The sequence below is a fragment of the Lacerta agilis genome, chromosome 7 (assembly GCF_009819535.1).
Source record: "Lacerta agilis isolate rLacAgi1 chromosome 7, rLacAgi1.pri, whole genome shotgun sequence".
NCBI lineage: Eukaryota > Metazoa > Chordata > Lepidosauria > Squamata > Lacertidae > Lacerta > Lacerta agilis.
This window is the reverse complement of record NC_046318.1, coordinates 38,023,195-38,035,223: the sequence shown is the minus strand read 5'-3', so window position 1 is coordinate 38,035,223 and position 12,029 is coordinate 38,023,195. Positions and strand designations below refer to the sequence as shown.

Sequence of the window (12,029 nt, the reverse complement as noted above, 5' to 3'; positions counted from 1 at the left end):
AAACAAATCTGTGTTGGAAACCAGTTTCCACTGTGCCTATAGATGTGTTATTACTGATAGTTTAGATCTTCCCCAAATACTGGGAACACAGAGGAACACGAAATGGGCTCAAACAAAAATAGGCAGAGGTCTTGTCTGTCTCTAAGGGGAGTCTACAGCCACGTCAGGCACTTCTTCAGCAAAAAAACCCAAATAAACCAATCAGCTGGGTCATGGACTCTGGGCAGTCCAAGAAACACAGCTGAAGGGAAGCCTTCAGTGCAATTTCGTTTCTTAATACAGCATGACATACCAAGATATTATCTGTGTTCAGAACTGCATCATTTTTAGCCAGTCATACTAACTTGCTTATGTTGTGCGATAGCCAATATTGGTCATACTCAAGAGTAGACCCATTGAACTCAGTTTGCTTTCTAATGAAGCCCAGCTTAGTGCAGATTTCCCCTGCAGACCATGCTATTTAAATTTACCATCTTTCTGTTGAAAAGTGTATCACAATGGGATTAAGTTCCATTAGAAACAAATTTTAAGAAACTAGTTCTTTACAAGAACTTGTGAGTGGGCTCATCAACCTTTCCATAGAATCAGAATTGTAGAGGTGGAGGGGATTCTGAGGGTCATCTAGTGCAACCCTCTGTGATGCAGGAATCTCAGCTAAAGCATCCATGACAGTTTGGATTTGGATTTGATAACCCGCTTTATCACTACCTGAAGGAGTCTCAAAGCGGCTAACATTCTCCTTTCCCTTCCTCCCCCACAACAAGCACTCTGTGAGGTGAGTGGGGCTGAGAGACTTCAAAGAAGTGTGACTAGCCCAAGGTCACCCAACAGCTGCATGTGGAGGAGCGGAGACGCGAACCCGGTTCACCAGATTATGAGTCTACTGCTCTTAACCACTACACCACACTGGCTCTCTAGAAAAGTAACGTAGATTAGTTACCAAAATTGTGGGTATATAAAATGAACTCTAGTTTTAAAAATGATAAAATACCTTTATCGGGGACCAGCTTAAGTATCACAAAAGTGTGAAACTTCCAAATGTTCTCATCAGGCAAGGTATCACACAAGTAATTTAATCAAAAATTTAAATTGCTAAAGACCACCATGTTTCTCCCTCCTCCAGGAGCAACCATTGCTTTATTCCAGAATCGTATGTATGTACAGCTGCCATGGATTTAACATGCTTATTTTCTCTCACCCCCTTTTAATAACATCTTGCCTAATGAAAAACAAAAGCCTGCCACACTTTTGTGACTAGTTAGTCACTTAAAAGTATTGCTCAATTGTATTTTGGAGTTTTTTAAGGGCTCAACATAGCTTCCTTAGCTTTTTTATATATTCTGATTAATATTTCAGGCGGCCATAATGGTAGCTGAAGGTGATAAAAATTAGGGATGATACTTGAATTTCTGTGAAATGAAATAGCCCTTTTGTGGGATGGGGAATAATACACACACAACAGTATGTCAATTAAAAAAAATATTTAATGCTGCCAAAAGTATAAAAAATACAATAAGAATGGCAGTACAAAGTATTTTCTAATGTGATCTCTTACATCTCTCTACAGTTAATACAAGCATAAAACACTTAAGACAAATTTCATTTTGCAAAGTCTTTTGCTGGTGATGTACTTCATTCCCTGGTTGTTTACGTTGTAAACAGATAGTTATGAGGCCACTTGTGTATTGCTCAGACCTCAGTTTTGTTCCTGAAGAGGGGTCATGTCCTGCTTTGCATGCCAAAAGTATATAATTTTTAGCTGCAGAATATTCACAAGTCTTGGAGCTCTAGGTGTCGGTCACTCTCGGCCTAAAGACACACAATGTAAAAGAGTCACAGATTCAGTACAAACAGAAGTACACTGCTAAGAGGTATTAGTTTTACTGCAATTGTAAGTTGAAATATTTTTTGAAAATCATGAAGGCCTTATTTGATATTGAGTGGTTATTGCAACAGGTTATATCCTTCCTACCATGGATAAAAAGTCTTTGAACTAGTTATGCGAAAGGCACTGGGAACATTCATGCTCCAATTAAGGACCTTTGGAATTAGGAGGGGGGAAACAAAAATGCACTTTTATTAAAAGGAAAGGACATTGTACAATGAGTACAATTTTATTGCATTTGACTCTCTTGAAAATTTAACTACCCTTAGAACTAAAAGTTAAACGAAAAGCTTAAAACTAATGTTAAGTGAGGATACAAGAGAAAACACGGAGAATCAAGATGATAACCACTGCATTTCAGCTGAGTTCAATATTTTTGGAAAAAGTTTTAATATGTTGGATAATCTATGAATTGACAAAGGCTTTTAGGGTATTTTGAACAAGTTTGCTTTAGTTAGAAATGCAAACCTTTCATTAAGTTTCTAATAATCAGTTTGATGGACAAAAAAGTTAACCCAAAATCTAGCTTTCTATTTGCACAAGGTTCTCCATGCTTTTATCATATGGGAACTGCCAACAAAGTAAAACAAATGTTTGGTCAGATGAATATCAAAGATGATTGCACCAAAGCAGTATTGGACGACTCAGGTACGAACTGAAAAAGCAGTGGAAGACACAAATCCAAAAAACACAGGAAAGAGGGCAAGTGAATCAGGAATTCCAGATTTGTTGGGTTGCTTCCCATATCAGGAAAGAACCGACATCCTTTCCCTCTCTAGCAAGGTGGCCACCCTGCCAAATACTAGTTAGGCTTACTGTTTCCTGAATAATATATGGTCTTTCTCCATTATAACCTGACACATGTCAACTACAAAAGTGACTTGTGTGGTACTCAATTTTAAAGCTTTGCTCATTTTCTCCACACAAAGCACTGTAACATTATATAGATATACGCAGTGCTTTTTTCTGGGGGGACGCAGGAGTACACATACCCGTAAACATAAGTTTGGTTTCACTGAGGGGCAGTATTTCAATGAGTAGTGTGTATGTGTATGGATTTGCATGTATTCATCTGTAACGGGTCAGCAACCTTTTCCAGCCGTGGGCCGATCCACCATCCCTCAGACCATGTTGGTGGGCCAGACTATATATATTTTTTTTTGGGGGGGGGGAATGAACGAATTCCTATGCTCCACAAATAACCCAGAGATGCATTTTAAATAAAAGGACACATTCTACTCATGTAAAACATGCTGATTCCTGGACCGTCCATGGGCTGGACTGAGAAGGCAATTGGGCTGCATTCGGACCACAGGCCTTAGGCTGCCTACCCCTGATCGATAATGAAAACTGCACAGAAAATATTCTCAATTATTTACTAAAATCTGATGGAACCAGTTGCAACAACTATTTTGATCATAAATAAAATTGCTTATAAATGAATATGGTGAAAATATTAAGGAGCAAGGACAATATAATATGCTCCATAAAATGCTGCCAAGAGCAAAAAATGAAGTTGCTGTACTTCTAAGGGAAAGGGAGGGCACAGCTCAGTAGTTTAACGTAAGTGTTGTAAGAGACATCTCCTTGGCATCTCCAGGTAGGGCTTGGAAAGACATGTCCCAAACCCCAATAGGACTACTGAGCTGGATAGACGAATAATTTGACTCACTGAGGCAGATACCTATAAGACCTGGGTACGTTTTGAACAGTAAGATGGAAAAAGTACCACCATTCTTTACATGCACACAAGCTTTCAAAAGTGCCTAAATGAGAGTTTGAAACTGGCCAATTTAATCCAGAAATGAAATACATTTCCATCTTCTATTGTGCATTTGGTTTCTTGGAAAAGGAAAAGTCCATTTATATAGAAATCCTGACATTCTGATCAGTACCCTTTTGATGTTCAAGCTTCACAATTCCAAAATACTCCCTCTATTAACATTTAATAATTCATAAGGGAAATAACAGTAAGAATTGAGAAAAATAGATTTCAAGAGTTCCTTGGTTTAGTTCTACCTTGAGTTTGATTTTGTTTAATCTTGAATTTCCTTTTATGCTGTACTGGATCAAAAAGCTTACTACACTTCAAAACTCTCCAAACATATGGTGCCACCCATTTGTTCAGGATTAGAATTTATTAGATCCTTAGAACACTTATAGTAACTCAATAACCCTAAAATTGCATAACTCCTCTCCCCACAATGAAAAACAAAAGCCTTGGGATTAGAGTTTTGTATTTTATTGGCCCTGATTTATGTCTCTAATAAACATCTATGAGAATGGTGGGCAGAATAAGCTTGACATTTCTTTAAAATCCTGTGTCCTAAACTGCAACAATGTTTGATAATATTGTGTCCATATCAGAGTATTGCAGTTCAATTATCTTAAGAATTCTGTAGGTGCTGAGATTCATAAACATGTCATTTCACCGTCAAAAAGTAGCTCTACTGTTATACCCACTATCCATAGGCCAACATATAAGAAAAATAGTATTTCCATTTCCTTTGTTGGAGAAAACATTCACATTATGGGCTATTTATTTGTTTCCAGCTGCAACACTTAATATGGCCTACATTTTTTCTTTTCAGAAAATATGACCAAGTTTGTCACATGCTGTTTACAACCACTTTAAAGGATACTAAAATATTTCAAGGAATAGGAGTCAAATCAAGTGAGACACACAAAAATGTTTTCACATTTAATGGAATGTTTGAACTTTAAACACAAGCTATGGCTTCCAACAGTAGCTGCAGTCTTAACACAAACTTCCCTTCAAAAAGAGTGTTTGAGATATTGAAGCTCCCAGTAGTCTTATAAAAATTAAACATTTTCAAGTTTTAAATAAAAGGTAACTACAAGCATAAAGACATGAATGCAACTTACAGAGTAGAAACTGAGAAGTAGCCCCTATTTGCTTAACACCAAATACCTCAAAAGGGCAATTCACTAAATCACTAAGTTGGGGTGGTGATGTCAGTAAATTTTCCAAACCACTCTTGAAATGTTGGGGATGGATGACCGATAACTAATGCATACTCTTTCTGTCAGATAAGTTTGTACAAATGTAGTTTTTTAAAAATACAGTTATCTACAAAAAAAGATTAAATAGAGTTACAAAATTTATTCTAAGTCTGGATAGTATAAATGGTTGATGGTATATTATACACACACACACGCACAAAAATGTAACTGTTTTGCATTCAGAGTATGACACCACACTGTTTATTGCTTCTATCCAGTTATGAGAGTTGATAAAGCCTTGGCAATTGAGTCTACTACATCTGGTGGACTATCATTTTATGCAATATATACATGGTTGCTGAAAGTATGCATTAGTTTGCCTCATGAGTGTGGATGGGTGGCTCAGGACTCAGAATAATTGTCCAAATGCCTACTTCAGGCACAACCACACCCTCCCTGAAGGAGCAGGTTTCTCCTGGATCCATTTTGGTCACTAAAGACCTAGGTGACCAGTGGCTAGGAGTGCCTTTTATCAGCTTTGGCTGGTAAAACATTTATGGCTGTTTCTAGATTGGGACAATCTGACCACTGTCATCAATGAGCTGCTAACCTCCTGACTGGATTACATTACGCTCACCCGGAAGCTGCAGGAATTGCAAAATGTGGCAGCTTGACTGCTTTCTGGTGCAGACTATCATCATAGTCATGCCACTGCTGAAAACTGCACTGGCTACAAATTAGGTACCAGGCTAAGTTCAAGGCACTGGTACTGGTGTGCAAAGCCCTACACAGCTTGGGACCAGGATGCCTAAAGGATCGTCTAACTCCTTATATACCCAGTCAAGCACTGCAAAAGAGCCTGTTGCAGAAACCACCTTTTCAGGAGGTTTTCCCATACAATATACGAATTGGGTCTTTAGGATGGTGACACCCTCCCTATTAGACAGGTGCTATCCTGTCTTTTAGCCCCTAGTGAACACCACCACCCCCCGTCTCTTACAAGCCTTTTAAGTGGAGACCTTTTCCCAGTCTGCCTCTGTATACTATTTCTCACTATTTTATATATATAATTGTTTTAAAATATGGACACTGTTTTATATAAGGAGTTGCATTTACTATGGAACTGTTTTTCTTATTTTACAGTTGTAACTGCTGTGTTTTATATTTGCCTATTTTGTTGATGTAACCCACCCTGCTGGGGGTCTTATGCTAAAGGGCAGGTAAGAAATCCAATAAATAAATAAATAAATTTTATGTCAGGTAGCAATTTGGTTCCATAAGTACCTAAAGCAAAGAGTCCAGCCCCAGTGACTAGTGATCAGGTTACTTCATGTGTTATGCATTACAAGATTACTGCATCGATTGCAGCTATATTCTCACTTGGTCTGTCAACAGTAGCAGCAGTCTTGCACCTAGAAATAGTTGCCATGTTCCCCTCAAATCAGTGGGACCGATTTAAGCTTTATATTACTAGATGCATGATTGCAAAAGCACTCACTTACATGAGAGCACCTTGGAAGTACAATTTCCAGCAAGAATAAACTCCAATGAAAATGGCTGAACCAAACCCAATCTTAGTGAGAATAGGTTTCCAATATAACCACCTTTTCCTTTTTCGTTCAGCCTCACTCAGCTTATGCTTCATCTGCTGCACCATCTGTGCTGTGTTAGCTTTCCTGTCGTCTCTTAGCCTTTTCCGAACAGCCCTAGAAAGGAAAACAAAAAAATGATCAGTTATAGTCATAGATTTTTAATCCACTTTGATTTAAGAGTGCATGACAGGCAACAACATTTAAAACACATCAATTTAAAAAATCCAGAAGAAACAGTATTGCTTATGTTTGTTAAATACAAAATTGAACTACGGCAGCTTAAACCTGGCCACAAATATCTAACCCTATTAAGAAGGTCTTCATGCTTTTGGAAGATTCTCAGGCTTACAAGCTTCCAAGGGAAGAGTTCTGTTAAGTGGGCAAGAGGAAACCCATCAAGATGTAGGCACATTACACATGCACAAACACACTTAACAAATGTATGATTCCCACCCTCCATTGCTGTCTATGTGCATCTTTTACAAGTAAAATATATGATTTAAAGGTGTGGCACTTTTAAAGGGTGTCCACTTTTGAGGAAGCATTCCAAGCTTCTGAAGAAACCTCTAAACCTGTCATTTTTAAAATAAAAAAGAGCTTATGCCCACTTTTATGCTTCAGCCCCTGAAGGGTTGATCACTGCAGCTGTTGATCTAGTGTATAGGTTGAATCCTGTTTCTTGAATTTCATCTAGAAATGAAACCCAGTATAGAAAATAGAAAGTGCCCCCAGTGACTGACAGTAAACTATGGGAGGAAAAAAAATCAGTTTATGTATCAAGTTATGCTACTACGGTGGAAAGGGAGAGGGAGAAAGAAAAAGAAAAAGAGAAAATGCATTTTGAACTGTTGAGCTGGGTTTTGATATTCAGGGTAATATTGCATAAGTACTATGTTCTGCACGTAGATAATATGGATCTAGTTGGGTTCTTTTGCGTGCAATTTGATCTCTACCAATTCTTCCTTCCATTTGTGGCTCCCTGTCATAACTCATTCCAAAGGTCCACCAATCATGATGGACAGATTATCAAGACACGGAGGGGATTGCAGAGAGGAAAGGAGACAGGCAGGCCTTCTCCATTAACCTGATATTCAAAGAAAGAATGTTAAGGATGCAAGGCTTTATGCTTTCATACTAATTCACATAGCTGGTGAATAGATGCATTGGGACATGTACATCACTAACACCATGAAACAGGTGATGTCCTTTATATATATGTATGCCTACTTTCTACACTCCTTAAGGAGGAAGGAATGCGATGTACCATATTTTTCGCTCCATAAGATGCACCTGAACACGATGCACCTAGCTTTTAGAGGAGGAAAGGCGGAAATCCCCGCTTTTTTGAAGATCAGCTGAAAGTGGTGCAGCTTTTTTTTTGCAAAGGGAAAGCCTTGTTTTTTTGAGGATCAGCTGAAAGTGGTGCAGGTTTTTTTGCAAAGGGAAAAGCCCTTTTTTTTTAGGATTAGCTAAAAGTGGTGGGTTTTTTTTTGCAAAGGGAAAAGCCCTGCTTTTTTGAGGATCATCTGAAAGTGGTGCACCTTTTTTTGCAAAGGGAAAAGCCCTGCTTTTTTGAGGAACAGCTGAAAGTGGTGCAGCTTTTTTTGCAAAGAGGAAAAGCCCCATTTTTATGGGGTCCAACTCACAGTTCTGCTGCTTCTAGTCCTACAGCCATTTCTACAGTTTCCAGACAGATAATCTAATCAGCCAGTCACATGTCGCTGGGGAAACAAACAGCATCCCTCTGCATTCAACAATGGAGGCCTGGGCAAGAGGGCGGGGCTGGAAAGGGAGCCTTATCTCTCTCCCCATCACTTGCTGAACAGCTGTTCAGTGGCTTCCTTTCAACACCCCCTTTTCTCTTTGTAAAAAAAAGAGCAGATCTGCTTTTGGCCCCTAGGCAATTGGCTCCAGGGACCATGCATTCGCTCCATAAGACGCACAGACATTCCCCCTTACTTTTTAGGAGGAAAAGGTGCGTCTTATGGAGTGAAAAATACAGTATATATGCATATACTCCATTGCTTAGTGTTCCATCTGCACCAAGCAGAACATGGTCAAAGTACTCTTCCCACTTCTTTGCTTGCTTCTTCTGTACATGCGAGCTGGAGCAAGGCCTTAACTTGATAAGCATTGTCATGGTTTCAAATTGCACTACTACTACACACATCAGATCATGATTAAGACCTAGAAGTTACTGAACTGAATCCAGAGTTCACTTCTGCTAGGTGAAGTTTGGACCTAATTCATTGCAATTACTACTGGGCATGTTTGCATCAAAATACAACAACACAGCAAGTGTTTTAACACTTCCTGAATATTTTCAAAACACTGCAAGTTTAAGGGTTATAAGCTTCCTTTTTAAATAGTAGTCAAATTCTTTGTTATGACTACGTTTATAGAGCCCTTCAATTATATTCCAATGGGTGCACAAACAGAACAAAACAAGATGCAAATCCTGAAACAACTGTTGGACTTATATAACAAAATCTACTACAGGGGTCAGCAAACTTTTTCAGCAGGGGGCCGGTCCACTGTCCCTCAGACCTTGTGGGGGGCTGGACAATATTTTGAATATTTTTTTCAAATTCTATGCCCCACAAATAACCCAGAGATGCATTTTAAATAAAAGGACACATTCTACTCATGTAAAAACACGCTGATTCCCGGACCGTCCGCGGGCCGGATTTAGAAGGCGATTGGGCCGCATCCGGCCCCCAGGCCTTAGTTTGGGGACCCCTGATCTACTAGCTCCATTGTGGCCTCAATCCATATACAGACCACCACATTCAGCTTTCAAACACTTTCCAGAGTTCGGTACAAGAATGTAACATCAAGATTCAGTGACATGAATCACAGTCAGTAGTATGGATTTTGTAATAAGGGTTACTCTCTTCAAATCATAAGGGACTGGTTTTTAAAAATGGCCTTGGCTAGTGGCCTCTTTTCAAGCTATTATATAAAAACGATACTCACGTGTCAGCGCTTGGATCTGCAGTATTTTGTATTGAAGAAGACATGTCAGTATTTATAATGTTCTCACTTTGCTCCTGGTTTTCTAATCCCACTCTGTTCCCATTGTGCCTCCCTGTAGTTAGTCTGGTTGGGTGTGGAGGAGAGCGTTCAGAACTTGGTGCCTGGTCCTCTTTTGAGAGTTCCTTCCACCGATTCTGAATGGAGGACAGCTTGTTAAGAGTTTTGAAGTTGTTTTTTTTAACTACCCAAAAAGTCACAGGTACAGTTATTTTCAAAGGTGAGCTACAAGATCCTTGGATAAGAACAACAAGTTGGGTTCAATGGTTCCCATCCTTGTGTGAAATACTATGTCATACATACATTTACAGGACTGTTTTAAAGCTTGCACTATAACACTCCACAACAAAAAGAAAACCAAATCCAAAGACACTGTGCTTGAAGAAACATGAAAACTGCTATGAAACATACTTGCCGTATTTTTCCGTCAATAAGACGTTCCCATTTTGGGGGACTCAGATTTAAGAAAATTGAGGGAGTTGTATCTGTGTATAAGACGCCTCCTAATTTTTGACACTATTTTTAAGGGAAAAAACCTAGTCTTATACACAGAAAAATACAGTATATACCACCGTACAATTTTTTCCTATAGTGTTTTCCTATAGTGTTTGTGGGATAGCACTAGTGGCCAGTGCTATTTCTCTAAAAAAGAGGTGCCAGAACTCACCATGAACTCCTCCCTTGCTCTCTTATAATGGCAACTGCGCCCACTGAGGTCTGGTGAGTTCCAGCTGAAACCCCTGCTAGTGGCTGTCTGTTTCTTGTTCTTTGGAACACTTGAAAACTCTTCTATTTTACCAGGCCTGTGCAGGCAATTAAAAGTACATCCTAACAATTGTCTACCGATGTTTGTTTTTAATTCCATTGGTTTTAACTTGCTTTTAACTTTTTATTATTTTACTGCATGGTTTTTATGGTTTTATATTGCTATAAACAACTGTAATATTTTTATGTTGCAGCTGTTTGTATATTTATAAATAAAATAAAGTAAATAACAAAATAAGTAAACTTCAGCATATTAAGGCTGTTTTACAAAATTGCTATATTCATCAAAACACTATATAAATTTTACTCAGAACCTTTTTTGGATCTACAGGCCAGATCCTTATCAGGATCAGGCTTATGGGCTAAATTTGACCTAACACCACAATGACAACAGGTGTAAGATGCTACAAAAACTAAGGTTTCACCCTTCATTTTAGCAGGGGAGTCAATGTAACATGGAATCTTGATGAACTTAGCAGGAATCAACCCCTGCTCATCATGTTATGAGCACGTGATTAATCATGCTGATTTGGTCAATCACCCTTGCTTCCTGCCAGCAACAGGCATACATTAGTTGATGTAGCTTGAGACTGCACCTGACAGGTCTGGGGGAAATGGTCTCATGGGCCAAAACTGGACCACAGGAAGGAGGTTGCTCATGAGTGACATAAACCCTGAACAGCTGGATCTGGCACTATTAATAATTTCATTACAAACTCTTGAGCAACTGATTTAAAAAGCAGTCAATTTATGCTAAACGTTTACCTGTATAGTAGAATCACCCATTATGTATTTTGCTCCTTCTATTACAGCCATGTATGAAAATCTTAGCTGATCTGGAGTCTGAATAAGCCCCATTCGATATTTTCTCATATTCAATAAAACTTGCTTTATGTCTACAGAAAGTGGGTCTTCTCTTTTTTCCATCTGTGTAAGAAAAAAATAGCAACTAGTTTCAGTGGCACTATGGCAGTTCAGGAACAAGGGGAAAGCTGTTTTAAAATAAAATGATTTCCATGCAAGTATTACTGCTCTTTGCAACAAGAGAGAGAAGGGGAGAGCTCCAACTTTGCACCAACAGATACTGCAGCACATAGCTTTCCTCTTCTTTCCCCTGCAGACCCCTAAATTCCACCAGAGGGCCCCTTAAGCCTCTACACCATATTTTCAAGGCATAAAAATTATCACTCAAAGAGAATGCACACATGTTATCAGAATGCTGATATTCTATATGACACTTCAACTCACTCACTGATTGGCTTTTTCATTTGCAGAGATAAACAATAGCAGTATTACCAAAGGAAATAGAAAGCTGAAGTTTAGTATATGATACATATATTCAAACAGCTCCTGAAGCAACAATTTGAAATCTCTCCCCATCCCCTTGAAATGTAACACGTTGCTTGCTTGACAACAGTAGCCTGTGCAGAAAGAGAAAATATTGAACATGGGGGTTCTGCCATTACTGTCTTAACATGCCTAAAGTTTGTCAAGAGCCTATGCACAAGGGTATATAAAAATTGCAATAATGCATACTGTAGGTCTTGCTCCCACCTCAACTGCATCCCTGACCACAGTTCTTCTTACTTTCTGTCATGGAAATCAGAGGAAGACTTAAACCTGTTTAAGACATTACATTCTGTCTAAACCATGGCTTGCTGGAATGAGATCAAGCAAATAGCTTCCTCTCTCCTTGTGCATCCAGCTTCATTTGTTAAACCAGCTTCTTTAATGTCTGAACTGGGAAATCACAGTTTGAGTGATCTCTACAAATCACAATCAAATCAGTT

The 12,029-nt window shown here is 38.8% G+C and overlaps 1 protein-coding gene across 2 annotated transcripts in view; it reads right to left on the bottom strand.

Moving 5' to 3' along the window:
* Positions 1 to 1,464: 1,464 nt before the first annotated feature.
* The window catches only part of PTPN2 (protein tyrosine phosphatase non-receptor type 2), a 28,156-nt gene continuing 17,591 nt past the window's right edge, over positions 1,465 to 12,029 (bottom strand). Inside the window, exons 7-10 of one of the 2 annotated variants that reach the window (XM_033154848.1) lie at positions 11,005 to 11,166; positions 9,418 to 9,611; positions 6,352 to 6,555; positions 1,465 to 1,809 (exon numbers count right to left, since the gene is read on the bottom strand). In XM_033154848.1, coding sequence (XP_033010739.1) covers positions 1,788 to 1,809; positions 6,352 to 6,555; positions 9,418 to 9,611; positions 11,005 to 11,166 — 582 coding nt within the window. In that variant the 3' untranslated portion in view covers positions 1,465 to 1,787. The remainder of the gene's footprint in view (positions 1,810 to 6,351; positions 6,556 to 9,417; positions 9,612 to 11,004; positions 11,167 to 12,029) is intronic. The other variant, XM_033154849.1, reaches the window with a different exon arrangement.